At 46.8% G+C, this 18,338-nt stretch overlaps 1 protein-coding gene across 3 annotated transcripts in view; it reads left to right on the plus strand.

Annotated features, from left to right (window-relative positions):
* CTNNA1 (catenin alpha 1) overlaps window positions 1-18,338 on the plus strand; it is a 116,814-nt gene that overhangs the window by 63,330 nt on the left and 35,146 nt on the right. For all 3 annotated transcript variants that reach the window (XM_063168440.1, XM_063168442.1, XM_063168441.1), the window contains 2 exons: window positions 5,590-5,670; window positions 6,446-6,598. In XM_063168440.1, coding sequence (XP_063024510.1) covers window positions 5,590-5,670; window positions 6,446-6,598 — 234 coding nt within the window. The remainder of the gene's footprint in view (window positions 1-5,589; window positions 5,671-6,445; window positions 6,599-18,338) is intronic.

Below are 18,338 nucleotides of genomic sequence, written 5' to 3' on the forward strand. Positions count from 1 at the left end.
AATGTTTTCACATTTGCTCCAGTGTGAAAGAAATCCATGCAAAGAAATTACATAAACTTATTTAAAGAGATTCTTCTTGTTTAATGTTGAGGGTACAAAGAGCTCAGCTCCAGCTGTCCAGTGGAACCTCGGCTCTGCAGCACCTGCAGAGGATTCTTGGAGCAGCTCTGTGCAACACCCTGATCGGAGGTGTTGGTTTTAATTCTAATAACATTTCAATATGTTACAATAACATTTAACAACAGCATTCCAAAGGGTATAATTAGAGGTCAACTGTCAGCTCTTTCCTTCTTCCCAGGAGACTGAAATTAGGTATGGTTGGAAACATTTTGCTTTTTTGCATCAATATCTGCTGGTAGGTTCCTCCCACGTTAAGATTGTGTAATTTGGCATAGAGTTAAGAGTTAATGTTCAAACACGGTGAGTTGCTCCTTTTCTGAAGCTCTCCATTCTTTGGCCCTTAACCAAACAAGGGCTATTTAGCACCTTGCCAGCGAGTTTCCTGTTTAGGAAACTCAACGCGAACTTTATGGGCGCTTTTCTTAGCAAAACATGTTTTTATGTGCACTTGCTGTGAAATAACAGTTATTACCTCAAGTGTGCATCTCAGTCTCTGAAGTCTGGAACACTGCAGTAACATTTATATTGCTCCTTGGGAGCTGCCTGGGGTGTCAGGGTGCGACAGACTGGGAATAAACCCCCACAAAACTCAGGCAAATGCATTTCTTCTGAGCCTGAATAGTCATTGCCCAGCATGAAAAGCCATGTCTGATGCCACCTGGGCACTTCTGCCACAGCAGGAACTTGATGGCAGCCTGAACCCTCATATGCAGTGTGGACAGAGAAATTGGCAGGAATAAGTTTGCTAGGACCAAGGGTTTTGAGGGCTTCTCACCTACCCCACTCCTGGAGCAGCAACACAACTGGTTTTCCTGCTAAACCCATGAGCTGGGGAAGTAGAATTGCACCCTGAGGCGAGCGTTGTCATTTAGTTAGGCTGACATCTTGTGGAAGCCTTCCTAGTGTATTAAGAGCAGTATACAAGCTAATTTTACTGGATGGAGATGTGGGGGCTGCATGGCTTTGCTGTGCTGGGGGCCTGGAGCTGCAGGTGAGGCTGCAGCAGGCGGGACAGGCAGCCCGTGTGTGGCACTGCCAGCAGCCCGTGTGTGGCACTGCCAGCGGCCCGTGTGTGGCACTGCCAGCTCGCCCTTCTGCCTGCAGGAGTGGCCGTGGGGATGATTGCTGGGCGTTAGCACCTCGGGACCATGGGAGGATTTGCTGCCTTTTGGCCAAAGGTTGTGTTTGTGCTGTGTCACAGGGCTGTGAGGCAGGAGGTGTGGCTGGAGTGTCACCACGTGTGCTCTGTCACTTGGATTCGCTGCTGTGGAAGCACTGAGCCCTAGTAGGGGACACACAAGACAAAGGCACGTTGGAGGTGACCCAGCAGCAGAGATGTGCCCAGGGCTTCAGGCCAGCTGCAGAGTCCTTTGGGGCAGGGCAGTGGGAGGGATGGGCACTGAAGGTTGGGTGTCCTTGTCTTCATGGGAGCAAAGGGCACATGTGGTGGCACAGTGTGGTGGCTGTCACCTCCCTGTCTGGCAGCTCTGTGCACCTGGCACTGGCTGTAATTCCTCCTTGTACCAGGGTGAGTGCAAGTGCCACCCTTCCCCTCCCTGTGGTGCAGCCTGGCCGTGGGGAGGGATGTCAGGGTGACAGTGCTGTGGCATGGCCAGCTGGGCAGGGGGACAGTGCAGGCAGCTTTATTGTCACTCAGGTTCTTGCTGAAGCCCGGGCAATGCCATGCAGCCCATTTGCTGTGCTGAGCTGTGCCTGGCTGTGGGAGATTCCTTCCTGCAGCAAACCAGGGCACAGTCCTGCTTCCTGCACTGGGATGTGAAAACACTGCTGGAACTGGCGTGGGTCCCACCTCAGTGCTCACTGCCTGGCCTGGGCCAGCCCTGCTCTGGCTGGAGTTGGTTGGCAGCCCTGCTGTCACAGTGATGGAGGGCTGTGCCTGGTTATCCTCTGGACACAGGGTGAGCCTGGGTGGCAGGGCAGAAGCAAGCATGGGACACAATGCACCCAGGCACGGATGTCCAGTGTCCCCTGGCAGCAGAGCTCAGAGGTGGCACAGTGACACACAGTGACACACAGTGACACACTGCCTGCCCACAGGAAGGTGTGCCAAGCGCTCACTTGTAGCTTACTCAGCGCCCATCATTAGCCAGCATGCTGCCTGTTGTACTGAGAGCCCAGGAGTCAATTCCCAGACACCTGAAGCAGAAACCTCTCTGCCAGCCATCCTTTTTGGTGCTTGTGTGTGGGTGGAGGTGGCACAGTGGTGGCTCTCAGCAGTGCTGTATCTGGCTTACATCTGGGTGCTGATTTGGGAGGGGACATGGTGGACTCTGCAGGGAAGGTGGGAGGTGCTGCTGAGCTGGAGGTACTGTCTCCCTCAATACCTCTGTGGGCTCAGTTTAACCCAAACTGATGATGAGCCTTTAAGATTAACAGCAGATATTTGTGATATTTAGCTACAAAAGCATATCTTTGAGTAGCTGGTTACAGGACCTGATCCTGTTGATCCTGGTGGAATGCACCACCACCACCATGCTCATGTACCTCTATAGATCAGTTGAGATTAGATTTTAACCTCTATAGCTATAGGAAAAGCTTGGGTCTGTCTTTTGCTTGTCTGAGTTCAGATGGCACACCTACAGCAAGAAGGCTTTGTGACAGAAATGATGATTCTGCTCCCCTCCCTGTGTACAAATCCCTTTTCTTTGCTTTGAGCATTAAAAGAGTCTCCTCTGGGGATGGTGGTGTGAGCTGGGACTGCAGGGACGTGACAGGGAATGTTTGTGGAGCTCTGCAAGGGGAGCAGCAATGGTGGGGGAAGAGCAGAGATGGAGTGGGGGTAACAAGCAATTTTTAACATCAATTCTATCCTCTTTGATAAAGATCTGATTTAATTTAAAGTAAATTTGCACCATGGCTAAATTTATTATCCATGATACTGGTCAGAGTTGGGATATCATACTGCAGAATGATTGACATGGTCATCATGACCCTATTAAATCTACTGAATCTATTAGCTGCTCTCTGGCTGCAGGGTTTGTGATTCCCTCAGCAGAGTTTTGTGCTGAATATCTAAAAATCCTATTAGAAATCTGAATATTTGGGCTTCACTCTTGTGAGTCCTCCTAATCCCGTGGATAGCAGGAGCTGCTGGCTGGGCTGCCTTGTCCTGCTGGGTCATTAGCTGGCTCCTCAGTGAAGGCTCACACCAGACATGAGCACCAGTTTTTAATGGTCAGACTAATTGGTTAGTGGAACAAATTACCCAGAAGAGCTAAACTGGCACTTGGAGCCTTTAAAACATGATTTATTTGTTGAGAGAGGGAGCCCAGCTCAAAGAGGACTTTTGAACTGTAGGGTGGAACCAATGGGTAAAATTGCTGACTTGTGTGGCAGCCTGGACAGAGTGACAGTGCTGTGGTCAGGGGTGAGCCTCAGCATGTTTCTGTGCCCACGGGGTTTGTGCTGCCATGGGCTGTCCATATGTTCCACCAGCTCCTAATGGGTTTGTTTGGCACCACAGTGTTTATTATGCTGGGGGAAAATGGTCAGGAAACTTCAGCTGGGCAAAACTCGACATTGTTGTCTCCAGTTCCTTGGTTGGAATTGGCTGTGATGGTTAAGATGTGACAGCAGGGTGTGTGTACCCACTGAGGTGTCCTGGGTCTGTCCTGCTCTGCCCCCACTCAGCCCTAGCAAAGGATCCCAATTAGTGACTCCATGTGCTAAATCACCAGAGCTAAATTAGCAGGATGCTTTATCTTGCAGCCTTCTGAAGTAAATTCTGGTCATGCTCTTGACAAGCTCTTCTGTACTAAAACTCATGCATACCAGCAAGGTAGAAATAAACTGGAGCTGCCTTCCTAAAGGGGGGTTGGATTCTACAGCTCTTTCTGTGCTAGGATGTGGTGTAGTTTCATAGGAACAGATGAGCAGTGAGAAATCAGCGCTGCTCAAGCTTTAATGTGCTTTTTTGGGGTGTTTTGCATAGTGGTCCATTAGTGGAGGCCATCTCTTGGTTTTCCTCTCATCCAGAAGGCATCTGGTGCTGTGCACCGAGGCTGTGGGCTGTGAAGCCAGGGACAGCAAAATGGAATTGATGGGTGGTATCGCCTCAAATCCCTGCTCCTGGTTCTTGTTAAAATGGTAATGTGGGAGCACCCAGGGAGAAGTAAAATGGCACTTCTTGGAACAGCTGAATGTTTGGCTTTCTGCATAATAGATGAGCATATATCTTAGATCCAAACATATTCCTGGGAAAAAAACCCACTGTGTGGGGAGGGTGCTGTGGGTTCAGTAAAATGTTGCTGTGGGTAAACAGGGGTGAAGCAGCTGCCACTGCAGGTTGGTGTCTTGGAGCAGTTGTGGCTGGGGCAGTGCCTGGTGGCAGCTTCTGGGGTCACTGTCCCCCACAGGTGACACCCCTCTCTACTGCCACCAGCATGCCAGGGCCAGAGCCATTGCTCAGGGAGTCTTGTCTGTCATATCCCCTGAGCAGGTCAGCAGCAAAGTGTTGGGTAAATCAGTGCATTAATCTTCACTTTATTTAGAGCCTTCAGCTTTGATTTTTAAATGTAGAGCAAAAAGGGGGCCAGTGCTGGGCTGCTGCAGGTTTGGCAGTGTCACAACAAGCTCCTGGTTTTAGCTCCAGTCACTTTTCAGTTACCTTTTGTGATGAGAATCAAATAACTTGATCATGGTGGTGACAAATCTTCAATAATTCATTACACTATAATGACATTACAACATCCTAACTCCCTCCCCCCCATTTTTTATTTCTGCTGTAGAGTGGACTTGATGTTTTAGATTCAAGGCTGTTCATCCCGATATTTCACACCAGCCTGTCACCTGGAGAATTGATACCTGGCATACACTCACTGCAGCACTGCTAAATGGTTTTTCTTCTCAACTGAATAATTATATTGATTGTGGCTTAGGACTTCAGAAATTGGATTGTGGTTGAATAAAGTGTGTTTTGAAACCCTAAATAAGCTATATTAAAGAGAAAAATCTCCTAGCAAAACCAGACCATCACCACTGTCTTATCTGACTCCTAATTTGTTAGAAATGAGGATATTTTTGACCCAATGTCTGATGGAAAAGGGAAGCTGCCCCTGCTGCTTGGCCCTTTGGCCTCTCGAACAACGGGGCTCAGGCGAAACGTGCAGGATCAAACCTTGGCAGCTCCCCACGGGTGGGCCTGGAGACTCACTTGAAATTTCACTCATTTTGAATGTCTTACCCAAAAAATGGTTTATAAGGATTTGACTTTTGATTCTGGGCTTTTGGCTGCCTGCTCAGGAGCAGTGTTGTGTGATCCCTGGGTGGGGTGTGCAGGGAGCAGTGCCTGCCTTATCGGGGAGGTGGAGACTCCACTGCCCGTGCCAGAATCACTCCACAAACCTCAAAAATAGAAACAGAAGCTTACTATATACTTGAAATGAATAACAACTGGTTTAACTTTGAGACCCTGGATACCTGTTTACCTCTTTGTCTGCTGTTTTCCAGGCTGGCCGTAAGGAAAGAAGTGATGCCCTGAACTCTGCCATTGATAAAATGACCAAGAAGACCAGAGACCTGCGCAGGCAGGTGAGGAGTGGTCAGAGGTGGTGCTGGCTGAGGCACAGGAGTGCAGTGCTGCCTTCTAGGGATTTGTTCCTGGTGGACAGTGGGTTTGCTGGCCTGTCTTCAGTGAATTAAAGGCCAGAAGCTTCCAGTGGGAAGCATGGTGTGGGAATGTAATTCCCCGTTGATTCCCTGTGATACAGATGTTGGAGTCTTAATTATCGTCATGTCAAGAGAGATTAAAAAACCCAACCAAAGCCCCCCAAAAACAACTTTTACTTGATGGACTTGGAAGATAATCAGTGATATTTTATATTCCTGGTGGTGTTCATCTCAACCTATTTTATTTGAGAACTGTATTTATGTAGCATCAGCTTTTTGTCTGTTTGGCTTTAAAACAATATATTCCCATTTTTGAGTAAGTGAGAATATGGATAAGGTTTGTTGAAAAATGTTTTTATTCTAGCAGAAAAATAAAAAAGTTAAATCAGTGTGTTGTTTAATCAGCTGAGAGAAAACAGCAAATTTACTCAGACAAAACCAATATGAGCTGCTAAATCAATATTTGTGGCCAAACTGGTGACTTGCACTTCTATAACTAATCCATTTTTTAAGGAGATTTCATTTAAATTGAAGCAAAAAGTGTGTAGACAAGACTTAGTGCAGGGAAAGCCTTGGTCACACAAAGGAAAAAGGATCAGTGACAAAAGTAGTTTAAGCTGTATGTACTAATACAGTAAGAGGGAAACAGCAGTGGAACACTACTGAAGAATAACTCGTTCTTTTATTTTTATTTTAGCTCCGCAAAGCTGTTATGGACCATGTTTCAGACTCTTTTCTGGAAACAAATGTTCCTCTTTTAGTATTGATTGAAGCTGCCAAGAATGGGAATGAAAAAGAAGTTAAAGAATATGCCCAGGTTTTCCGTGAACATGCCAACAAATTGATTGAGGTAAGATGGTACAAATTAAAATTTAATTGTTACTAGTTAAATTAAGGCAAGACTAGGCAAAACAGGTTTTTCAATTCTGCTGAAGCACACAGCAAATTCTGCAATAAAATTCCTTTTAAAATTTTATTTGAATGAATTTAAACACAATTTAATATTTAAATAATTGAAAATGTAAGCTTATCAAAAGGAGCTGTTAAATAACCCATGTAGTTGTGGATATTACAATGTGAGTACATGATAAAGGTTTTGTTACTTGGAGGTGGTCAGTTGGAGTAAGGGAGACAAGGGCATGATTGTCCTGCTGGACAGTTTGACCCATTGCTTTGAAGCCTGGAGGGGTTTTCTTTCCAGTAAAATCCCACTGAATATAAACAGGCCTTTTGTGTGAGGGCTTTCGGAATGAAGAGCTGCCCGTGTGTGTAAAGAGCAAACAGAACACTTGGAGTGACAGCACAACTGATGCCTGCCACCCCTCTGTAAGGAAAACCCAAAGGCTCTCCAGCTGGTGGAACTGCAGAGCAGAGCTCTGACTGGGGGGAAAACCAGATTAAATGGGACCAGCATGTCTTAACTGGAATCCCAGGATCACTGAGGTTGGAAAATCCATGCCAGCCCATCGAGTCCAAATTGATCCCCTCCTTGTCCCCAGCCCAGAGCACTCAGTGCCACCTCCAGCCCTTCCTGGGACACCTCCAGGGATGGGCACTCCAAACCCCCCTGGGCAGCCCCTCCCAATCCCCGAGCCCCCTTTCCATGGGGAAATTCCTGCTGTGCCCACCCTGGGCCTGCCCTGGCCCAGCCTGAGGCCGTTCCCTCTTGTCCTCTCACTCACTACCTGGGAGAAGAGCCCGACCCTCACCTGGCTGCTCCTCCTGTCAGGAAGTGTCTCTCAGGGTCGTTCATGCCCTGCTGAGGGAAGCAATTTCCATGGGTGGTGCCTGCAGAGAGCAGCAGCAGAGCCTGCCCCTGTTCATGGATCCACCTGGGGACTCTGGGCCCCTCGCTGTTGCGTGAGAGTTCTGTGCCAGCTGATGCTGAATGGCACGGAACAAACAGCTATAGGTGTTGTTGGGGAAACATGCCACTAGGAATAAGTGTCAAAAACTCCTCCTGTGCTCTTCCAGGCTTTGAGGCTCTGGCTGGTTGTGCTGAACCTCAGCAGCTCCCCGTGAACAGTCCCAGGCTGCTTTGTGTGGTTCTGCTCTGTCTCTGTTTGATAGTGGGGTCCATGTGTCTCCAGGGCTTGTGGGGAATACTCACACAGCTGGGCACATTTAAATTGCTCAAGAATGAGACTGATCAGATATCAATAAAAGTATCTTCTGACTTGCACAATGTATTTTTGGTAGGGTTCTGAGTGCACTTTGCAGCTGGCCCATAGTTCAGGGTGCATGAAGTTCATCCAGCTCTTTGGAGTTGCTGTCTAAGCAATGACAACCTTTTAATTCTTTGAAGGCATCCATTTTTCTCTTTTGGCTTGTCATGTTTCAGCATCAATGCTGTCCTCCTAGAGCTGCAAAGTTATTCTAATCTAAATTTTAAGTAACTGACGTTGTTCTGCAAAGCAGCATGTGGAAGGAAGGCAGGACTGCTGTGCCCTGCCTTGGCAGCAGGATACAGCCTTGGGAACACTTTGAAGTGGGTTTGCTCTAAAGCCTCCCTTCTTCATGTTGCAAGCCTGATTTATCTAGAAAATTATTTTTAGGGCTTGTTTACAGTAGAAGTTGAATCATGTAACAATAGCAGTGCCTCTTCTGCCAGAGTTCTGCTACCTCCTCAGCAGATGTGTGGAATTTATTGGCATAATTAAAAGGAATAATTGTGCTGCTCTGTCCCTGAGCTTCTCCCCAGCCCTTGCCAGGTGAGCCCTTTCTCCCTGTCCCCTTGGAAGCCGTGTCCCACTGGAGCAGCCACAGTTCCATCCTCACTGGCCCTGGCCCTACCTGGTGTGCAAATGCCAGGCTGCAGAGGAGCTTTCCAGAGCCTCTGTACAGCCAGACTCTCTTGTCTTCCAAGGACTATTCCCCTGAAAGTAGACATTCAGCAATATTTTTGACTGACATCAAAAGCTCCTGCTAAAATGATATGCTGCTGCAACAGCTTTTTGAAGGCTTGGTTATTGCTTTTGCTGTCTGAAATGTAACTGTAGTTGTAGTGTAGTATGATGTAGATAGTTTATAAACCTCTTCCCTGAATGGAGATGGATTAATACATACACTTAGCTTGGACAGAAGGGAATAGTGCTCCTGCAAACCCTTTTTCCTGAGGGGCAGGAGAGCCACCAGCACTGTATGAAATGTCAGATTCCCTGTGCAGGAGGATGGCTTGGGGAGGGTTGCATTTGAAATGTCTTGTGCTGCTGCCAGAATGGAGGAGGATGTTTGCCAGTTCCCTCATGATTCTGCTCTTGGGCAGGAAACTCAGGAGAAACAACAAAAGATTGTGTAAGAACAGAGCTGAAGGTGTTTTGCCTGGTGAGATGGGCAGTGACTGCTCCTGCTGCTTTCAGGGGAGATGAGTGTGCAGGGGGTTTATCAGCACTGCCCTCACATGTGCTGCTGGGTGACTCAGGACACCAAATGTGCCCAACAGCTGCAGCACTGGGTGGAGCTGTGCTGTATCGTGCCCTGACAGGCTCCTGTGGTTTGGATGTAGAGGGGAGCATTGCCCTTCCTTCCCTTCTTCCCTTCCTTCCCTTTGGTGCTGAGTGGGGACAGGAAATGTGCAGGAGGTCCTGCTCTGCCCTGGGGAGCTCAGCCCATCCCCACTGCATTGCTGGGAGGGTTTGCTCCTTGGGTTAATGCCCCTGTGTCTGTGAGCTGGAGGAGTCAGTGAAGCAGCCCCTAGAGATATATAATGAGATAGATTTACTTGATTTCGTTTTTCACACTAAACTGTGGCAGGTGTTGGCCGGACAGGAGTGGCAGTGCTGGTTCTGCCCTGGCTGAGCACAGGGAGTTCTTGCTCCTGCAGTGCAGAGCTGTTTATGGGCCCTCCAAGTACCCATAAAGAGATGCAAGCACATGATTTGGGTAATTTCGTTTTGAAATGTTCCCTTCTTGGCAGCACAGCACTGTCTGCTTTTGTGGTTCCTAGCGCCCAGGCAGCCAAATTTGACCAAAAGGTGCAATAACCACAAAAAGCTGATTTGCCTGCTGGGTCTGTGTCTTGTAGAGAACCCATACCAAGAGCATCCATCCCAAAGGGCTCCCATCTAATTTGTTTCCCACATAGTAAAATCCTAACCCTTTTATCCTGCCTTTTGAAAACTGAAGAACACTAAAAGAGTAGAATGAGCCTTGTCTCAGTTGAATAATATGTTTCAAAGATAGCTTTCAAAATTGCTCTGTGCTAACAGACCATTAACTCTGGCTGGATTTGGTTAAAGGAGTTTAATTCAGGAATTGAGAAGCCAATTTCAATGTAACACACAAGAATAACAGAAAGGACAGCATTTGTGGAACCAGCCTAACAAAAAGTTAAATTCACTTGTAAACTATGGAAGTCTTCCCAATGTGCAGACTGTGAACAGCTAACTCCATTCTGGTGTTTTTTCCCACTGGGTGAGGCAGCCTTGGCTCTCCAAGCTGGCTTTGCTGCTGAGGAAGGACAGCTTGGCCCTGGCACCCTTGGAGCGCCCGTTCCTGCCCAGGGGCTGTCCTGCAGTGCTGCCCATGGGCACTGATGGCACCGAGCTCCACGCTGGCTCTCGGTCCCTGCCAGGCTCTGAGCAGTGCTTGTGCTGAGCTGCCTTTGTGCTGCTCCCCGGGGATGCTGGGGCTGCTCCTGCACAGGGACAAAGCCAGACATGTTAAACAGAAACCTTTGCTGCGCTGTTGAATGCTTTAGAAAAGTAAAAATTAGCTTGTCAATTTGTCCCTGGTTACTCTGTGACACAGTGTAACTCTGGGGAGTTTTAATGGAAAAGTTTTTCATACATTAAGAGATTAGGAAATAAAAGGTAAATAAGGAGAGTGTCAGGGTTAAAATCCTCCAATTTGCTTGCTGAAGAATATTTTTGAGAATATACTTATAATTCCTTAAAAAGAACGAGTGATCTCTTCTTCCTCTGGAAACCACTACTCCTGTGTCAAACGTTTTTCTCAATATAAATTTTATTTTTAAGTTTTCTTCTTACCAAGAGAAATATTGGTAAAACCAAGGAGGCAAAAGCTCTCAATTGTGTTTCATAAGCAGTGATTTTTTTTTCTAATTGCTTTAATTTATCTGAAAAGACTGCTCTGTGCCTTTTTTTAATGCACTGGGTTGCATCTTGCATATTGAGTGATGATTTTCTCATTTTCAGTGAAACCCATGAACAGATGCAGACGGCAAATTTATTTGCTTGGAAAGAATCACATTTGGGCACTTGCAGCTCCATAAGCTTTCTGTAGCCTCTTGCTCTGACATTTCCCCCTTCTGTTGCCCTCACTGTCTAGCCCGATGTCCTGGAGTCATTCTTCAGTCTAAAATCTAAAAATACCCCTCTCCCAAAGCCTGAAGCCTTGCACACTTGCTACATTTTTCTTGCAATTATCCTGATTTGCTCAGACTTGCAGCCTGTGTGTTCTTGGGAGAGTCTTAGCAGCTGCAGTTTTTTTACATGTGAAAGGCTTTTTAAAACGTGAAGTGGATAAAACATAGCTTGGATTTAAAATAAAACCTGGTTTTTGGAAGCACAGTGAAGGTCTTGGCTGTCCCCTGTTTGTTGTCACTTACCTGGGCATGGCCAGGTACCATTTATTGCAAACAAAGCATGGAATGGAAGAATCCAGCAGATCCAGAAGTTAATCTGCTCTGACAAGATTATCCTTTGTGTCTATCAGCCGCCTGATTTCCAGAGTTTCCACTGAGTTTTCCAAACCTCTTTGGAGGTGGCTTTGCTCATTCTTGCAATGCTCTCCCCTCCTGCTGCCAGCTCAGGGGGCAGTCAGTGCTGCCAGGCAGGGCTGAGGTTCCTGGGGAACAAGACAAGCACTTGGCACCCAACCCAGATATTGACTTGGAGTGTTTTTCTGAATTTCATTAAATCTCAAAACCCAGCATTTTCCAGACTAGGTTCATTACCAGGGTACTTCAGCACCTATTTTTCCAGTATTCTCATTTACAGAGGGAAAAATATCTGCCAACTCAGGTTTGTCTTTTATTGCTTTTATTTTTAAGGTAATTTTGTATTACAAGGGAAATATCCTTGCACTGTGGTCTGGAGAAAAGAGGCAGAGTTATTTCCCATTTAAAATGGAGATCAAAATGAGCAAAATGTCTCTTCCAAAGCACAAGCACGTTTTCTGTAATTTGTCTATAGATAGCCTTGGCAGCAATTTAAAACTAATGTCTCCAATAAATGACCAGTGTAACTCTAATGTGCCCTCTAAAGTCTGACACTCTTCAACAGCCAATGCACTTTCCTTGTAAGTTCATTTTATTAGTCAACTAATTCATAAATAAATTAAATTCTTCTCATAGAACATGCTTTCCGTACAGTCATAATCAGAAAAGCAGGGAAGCCTCAGCAGAAAAATGTTCCTACATTTTTCAACAAAACTGGATATACAAATTTAATACATCATACATAAGTAAAGGCAAGTGACCTTTTAATAGGATAACTTCTGTTCTTGTAAGGTTATTTTTGAGGCCAATCTTCTAATGCCACACCAAATAATGTATGAAAGGGTTGGTAGGATGCTGGTAGAGTTTAAAAATGATGTTGGAAGAAGAATAAGAGACTTCAGGGTAATCTTTCTGTCCAGATTTCATTGTAAGTGCTCATGGGCAAGCCATGACAGTGAAACTGATGGGAAGGATGAAGGGATTGAATCCTCACAAATCTGGGCAGCCATTGGGCTGTCTGGAGACAATTTTTCTCTTTGGAAATCCTTGTGGTTTGCTGCTACTCATGGAGGAGAGGCCACACCCCAGCCACAGGGACAGTCACCTTGCTGTGTGACTGGGAAGGGCTTGCTCTGCACATCTGGGCCAAGGCACGTGGTGTGGAGGGGGTAGAATTTGGAGTTTGAATCAGTTTGGGGTTTGGAAGATATTAATGTGCTTTTTATTCCACTAGAAACTGCCCTGTGTTTGCTCTGTTCCTTTTTCCTTTGGGAACAGAAGCTTTTTGGAAAGGGAAGTGTGTAAAAGAGGCCAGGAAGTGTGAGAACAGTTGGGTTTAGGTGGTGTTGACATGATGTCTTCAGAGGTAGCTGAAAAGCAATAGAGTCCTTTTATTTTCCAGATATTTAAGTCTTAATTCCAACAGCATTTTTAAGTGGCTTTTTGGGTACAGTTTTTTATAGATGTGGCATAAACGTTTTAATTCTTGATATTTAACTGAAAGCTTTGATGCATGTCTGGATTTTCATCATCTTAGTCATTAGCAATATTGGATTATTAGTCATGTCATGTCATCAAGGAGGTGCCTGAAATCTGTGTGGAGCTCATTACTGACACTGTTTTGTCGTCTTCGTGAAGAGCACAGTGTACTGACAATTACAGTTACACTGCCATGAACAGTTGTCTGAATCACCAAAAACTGGTTTAAGCAGCTAATAATAGGCACCAAGTTGGAAGCCTTTAGTCAGATCAGAAGGCAGCATGTTCTGAGTGCTGAGCAAACTGAGATGGGAGAGAAGAACAATTTCACAGAATTCCAGACTGGTTTGTGCTGGGAGGGACCTTAAAGCTCTTCCAGTTCCAACCCCCTGCCATGGCAGGGACACCTCCCACTGTCCCAGGCTGCTCCAATGTCCAGCCTGGCCTGGGGCACTGCCAGGGATCCAGGGGCACCCACACAGCTGCTCTGGGCACCCTGTGCCAGGGCCTGCCCACCCTCACAGGGAACAATTCCCAATATCCCAATATCCCCAATATCCATCCCTGTCCCTGGCAGTGGGAGCCATTCCCTGTGTCCTGTCCCTCCATCCCTTGTCCCCAGTCCCTCTCCAGCTCTCCTGGAGCCCCTTTAGACCCTGGAAGGGGCTCTGAGGTCTCTCCAGAGCCTTCTCTTCTCCCAGCTGAACACCCCCAGCTCTCCCAGCCTGTCTTCATTTCCACTTTGACAAACACAGAGACGTTTTTAGATAAGGATAATTATTTGGGTCCTGTCCAGATATCACTACTAGAAACACTTTTATTTTAAGGAAAGGTATTTGTGTTGCTAAGGAGCATCTCAGCTGAGGGTTTGCTGTGAAGGTTTCAGCTGAATCTGAGCTCTCCATCACACACCAGTGGTGTCATTGCTGTTGTGGTAGCTCAGATAGACTTGTATAACTAACGTGGTTTGTGATTATAACAACATTTTAACACTTTAGCTTGTTTGTCTGAGGGAGGAATAGTTCCTGTGCCAGCAGTTACATCTGCTGCCACAGCTGCATCGACAAGGGGCACGGTGCCCGCGCCGCACACTGCTGTTGCTGTGGCAGCCCTGCTCTCCCTCTGGTCTGTACAGAGGATGATCCGCCAGGCTGCAAATAAAGATATTGCTGCACTTTCCTGCTGTGGCTATGGTTTATGCTACAGATGTATTTATTCCCTTCAAACACCTCTTTTCTCTGTCTGATTGAAAACCTTTCCCATTAGCATGAGGGAAGGCGTCCCCATGCTGCCCTTGCTGCAGTGAATGGAGCCCAGTCTGGTTTGTCCTGATGCACAAACTCTGGGATTGCCCAGCTGTGTGGAAAACTTCCCTTCTCTGTGAAACCTTGGCAACACATGGGTGGCTCTCTTTTGTGGGAGAACATTTCCTCAGGGCATGGAAGGAGCTCACCAGTGTGGAGCTGTACCAGGACAACTGTACCTGGAATGGCACCAGGGAGCTGGAGAGGTGTTTGGAGACAGCTCTGGAGAGGGTGAGAGGCAAGTTCAAAGCTGTATCCTGTAATCAGAATTTTAAACACAGAGGTAGAGCTAGAAATGTGAAAGTACTAAGATGTAATCCCAAGCAAAAGGTATTTCCCATGGAAAAGTATTTCCCATTGAAATACTGATTGCCTTAATATAACAAGGAGCAGAAGGTGCACAATATCTTTATCTTCATACTTTTATATTAGTTAAAAGAGCATGGAGAGACAGAGCAAGGGGAAATGGCTTCCCACTGCCAGAGGGCAGGGATAGATGGGATATTGAGAAGGAATTGTTCCCTGGGAGGGTGGGCAGGCCCTGGCACAGGGTGCCCAGAGCAGCTGTGGCTGCCCCTGGATCCCTGGCAGTGCCCAAGGCCAGGCTGGACACTGGGACTTAGAGCAATCTGGGACAGTGGAAGGTGTTCCTGCCATGGCAGGGGGTGAGACTGAATGAGCTTTAAGGTCTCTCCCAGCCCAAACCAGTCTGGGATTCTGTGTCTCTGGTTTCTGTTGCCATCACTTACCAGCCTATTGAAATAGCAAACTGTGTGACCTCCATTCCTTATCTCCAAAATGCCAGCCCTTTGCTTGCCAGTTTTGTTCCAGCCAACTGAAACTTCCCCTCCTTGTGTTTATAACCAGTCTTGGAATGAAACTGTTCTCATCTTCGTGTGAGGCTGCAGAGCTCTGGAAATAGCAATTCTCTCAGTTTGGTCCTTCATTCTCCCCAGTGCTTTACGTCTGCAGTTTGTGTACATGTGCCTTGTTTTATTTAAAGACTTTTACTATTTTCAGTTAATACTTGGGGATTCTGTTGCCCACAACAAGCTCTTGCAAGGTACCTACTGTGGAGCTGCAGCCACATGCTACTTAAGTCATAGAAAATCACAAAGCAGCTGACAGCATGACTCTGGTAACTCTCTGCACAGTCCCAGGGGATTTGATCTCTAGTCCTCCTGTATTAAAGAAATGGAGCTGTTTTGTGTAATTCCCAGTTAACTCTGCCTCTGCAAAATGAGGGGTTTGTAGGGTTAGAGTTAACACATGTATAGCTGTAACACTTCTCCCTCATGCAGCACCTGTTAGGGCTGGATGTTAAAATGCTCAGATTTGTCCTAAATATTGAGTGTAGTGTACAGGTGAATAAATAAATGTATGGACTTAGTAAATAATGAAAGTCTTTCTGGAGAGGGATGGGGATTACATAATCAACACATCTCTTCTGAGAGTCCTCACTTGCCATTAGTTTTGCCAGAAGAGTTGTTTCTGCAGATAAATTAATTTCCTGAGCTTTGACCAGTGTGAAGGGAATCGGGACAGGTCTTTTTTAACATGGAGGAGGAAGAAATTAGCTGTGCTCTGTTTGAATTTTTTGAGAATATCAAATACACTTTTCTTTAGCAAATTCCTAAGAGAAAAATGTTCAGTGGTTGCCTGTCCATTCTTTCTTTTTTTTTTTTTTTTTTTGCTTTTAAAATGGGTGATTTTTTAAAGCTGCTTAAAAGTTGGAATTTGCATTCCCAGAGAAATTGTAAAATGTAAAGCAAAAAAAATAGAACAAGCAGCTGAAGTTTTGAAGTTTAATCAGAAATGAAAATGCCAGGAACACCTTTGAAAAGCTTGGTTTCCGTGGCATTGAAATTCCCAAAGTATCTGTGTACACATGGATGTGGGTTTGTTATTTTTGTGTAAGAGTTTTTGAGCACCAGTTATGAGAGGATTCTGCTTAATGTTAAATTGAAAAATTTCTTAGTGTAAGACAGTCAGAAAACTTCTTTCTGCAATGCTATTTTTACAACTGCAGGTTCAAATGAGAGTGTCCAGACTTGGAGAATTCAATTAGTGAGTGTTTGGCTCCTGCACAGGGATGTGTAATCCTGGGCTGTGGCAATGCTTGGTGGCAGGGCCAGCTCTGACAACATTCAATTATGCAACAATAAACACATTGCAGAGCCTTTCTGGGGCTGCACCAGCTCGGGGTGGCTGCAGCAGCACCACTTCGGAGACTTCGCCTTCTTGAGTGCCTGAAGAAGCTGTCCTAAAAATCTGACCTGTAAACAAGGAGGAAAATCTGGGTGGTGTTTCTGTGAAGTCAGTCCAGGCACATAACTCTGAGGCTTTAACACATTTATTGTCAGCCTTTGAAATCCTTGAAAATCAAGTTTCAAAGTCCTAGAGATTATAATTCCTTTTTTCCCCCTATTGCATCTTTTGTCTCTTGTTGGAAAAGCAATTCGCCAGTCCTTCAATAAAGAGTTCCCTTTGAAGTTGCTCTGCCTAAGCCAGGGAGTCTGGGCAAAGAGAAGGCAGAGCAAGTACAGAGCTGGAGCATTGTTACACAGAATGTTCTGAGTTGGAAGGGACCCACAAGGATCATAAAGTCCATCTCTTCACTGAATGGGGGTCAGACCCACAACCCTGGTGTTATTATTAGCTTTGCTGGGTTGTGTTCAATAGTGTAATTTTAAAAGCTTAACACTGACCCCAAACTTGTGCAGTTGAGGCTGCTGCAGTTTTTTAATTGCTGGAAGACTTACCTTAGTCACGACCGGAACAAATTTGGAGTTTAACAAAAAAACAAAATGTATTTCATGTGGAAAAGGTACAACCTCTGTCTTGTCAGGGGAGGTGGTTCTCTGCCACAAATTGTTACTAATGGTAGAAAGAACAGCTTTAGAAATGTCAAGTTTTTCCTGATTTAAATATTAGTAAATTCTGAACAGTCTAAGTTAACTAGAATCTGAGATGGAATCACTCTGTGACAGATGGTACAATATTTTTTTAATATTGGAGTTACACCTTCTTACTAATAACATATTCCCAGCTGACCCTTTGGCCTGAGGTAACATCTGCTCCTCAAAAGGAGCAACTTAAGTTATGCCTCCTCCAAAGGCAAAAAACCTAAATGGAAAAATTTAAGTTGGAGAAGCCCTCTGAGACCCTTGAGTCCAGCTGTTTCCCCAGCACTGCCAAGGCCACCACTAAACCCTGTCACCAAGTGCCACATCCGCATGGCTTTGAAATCCTTCCAGGGATGGTGACTCCACCCCTGCTCTGGGTAGCTCTGCCAGGGTTTGACAGTGCTTGCAGTGAAGAATCTTTCTCTGAAATCCACCCTGAGCCTGCCCTGGCCCAGCCTGAGGCCGTTCCCTCTGCTCCTGTCCCTGTTCCCTGGAGCACAGCCCGACCCCCCGGCTGTGCCCTCCTGTCAGGAGCTGTGCAGAGCCACAAGGGCCCCCTGAGCCTCCTTTGCTCCAGGCTGAGCCCCTGCCCAGCTCCCTCAGCCCCTCCTGGGGCTCCAGCCCCTTCCCAGCTCCGTTCCCTGCCCTGGACACGCTCCAGCCCCTGCAGGGCTCTGTGGCCATGAGGGCCCAGAACAGGACACAGCCCTCGAGGTGCCCCAGCAGTGCCAGCACAGGGGACAGGCCCTGCCCTGCTCCTGCTGCCACCCCAGTGCTGGCACAGCCCAGGGGCCATTGGCCTCTGGCAGCCCTGGGCTCATGTCCAGCCACTGGCACAGCACCCCCAGGCCTTTCCTGCTGGACACTTCCCAGCCTGGAGCATCCCTGGGGTTGTTGTGATCCCAGGGCAGGACCCAGCACCTGGCCTGGTTGAACCCCATACAGCTGGCCTCAGCCCATGGATCCAGCCTGTCCAGATCCCTCTGCAGAGCCCTCCAGCAGATGCACACTCCTGCCCAGTGTGGTGCTGTCTGTGCAGTTACTGAGGCTGCCCTCCATCCCCTCACCCAGTTCACCAACAGAGACATCAAACAGGACTGGCCCAGTGCTGAGCCCGGGGAACCCCACTGGTGACTGGCCTGGATTTAGGGCCATTCACCTCCCCAATTGTGCCAACACCAGAGCCACTCACCTCAAATCATCTTGCAGTGTGCTGATGTC

The sequence above is a fragment of the Melospiza melodia genome, chromosome 14, assembly GCF_035770615.1.
Source record: "Melospiza melodia melodia isolate bMelMel2 chromosome 14, bMelMel2.pri, whole genome shotgun sequence".
Taxonomy (NCBI): domain Eukaryota; kingdom Metazoa; phylum Chordata; class Aves; order Passeriformes; family Passerellidae; genus Melospiza; species Melospiza melodia.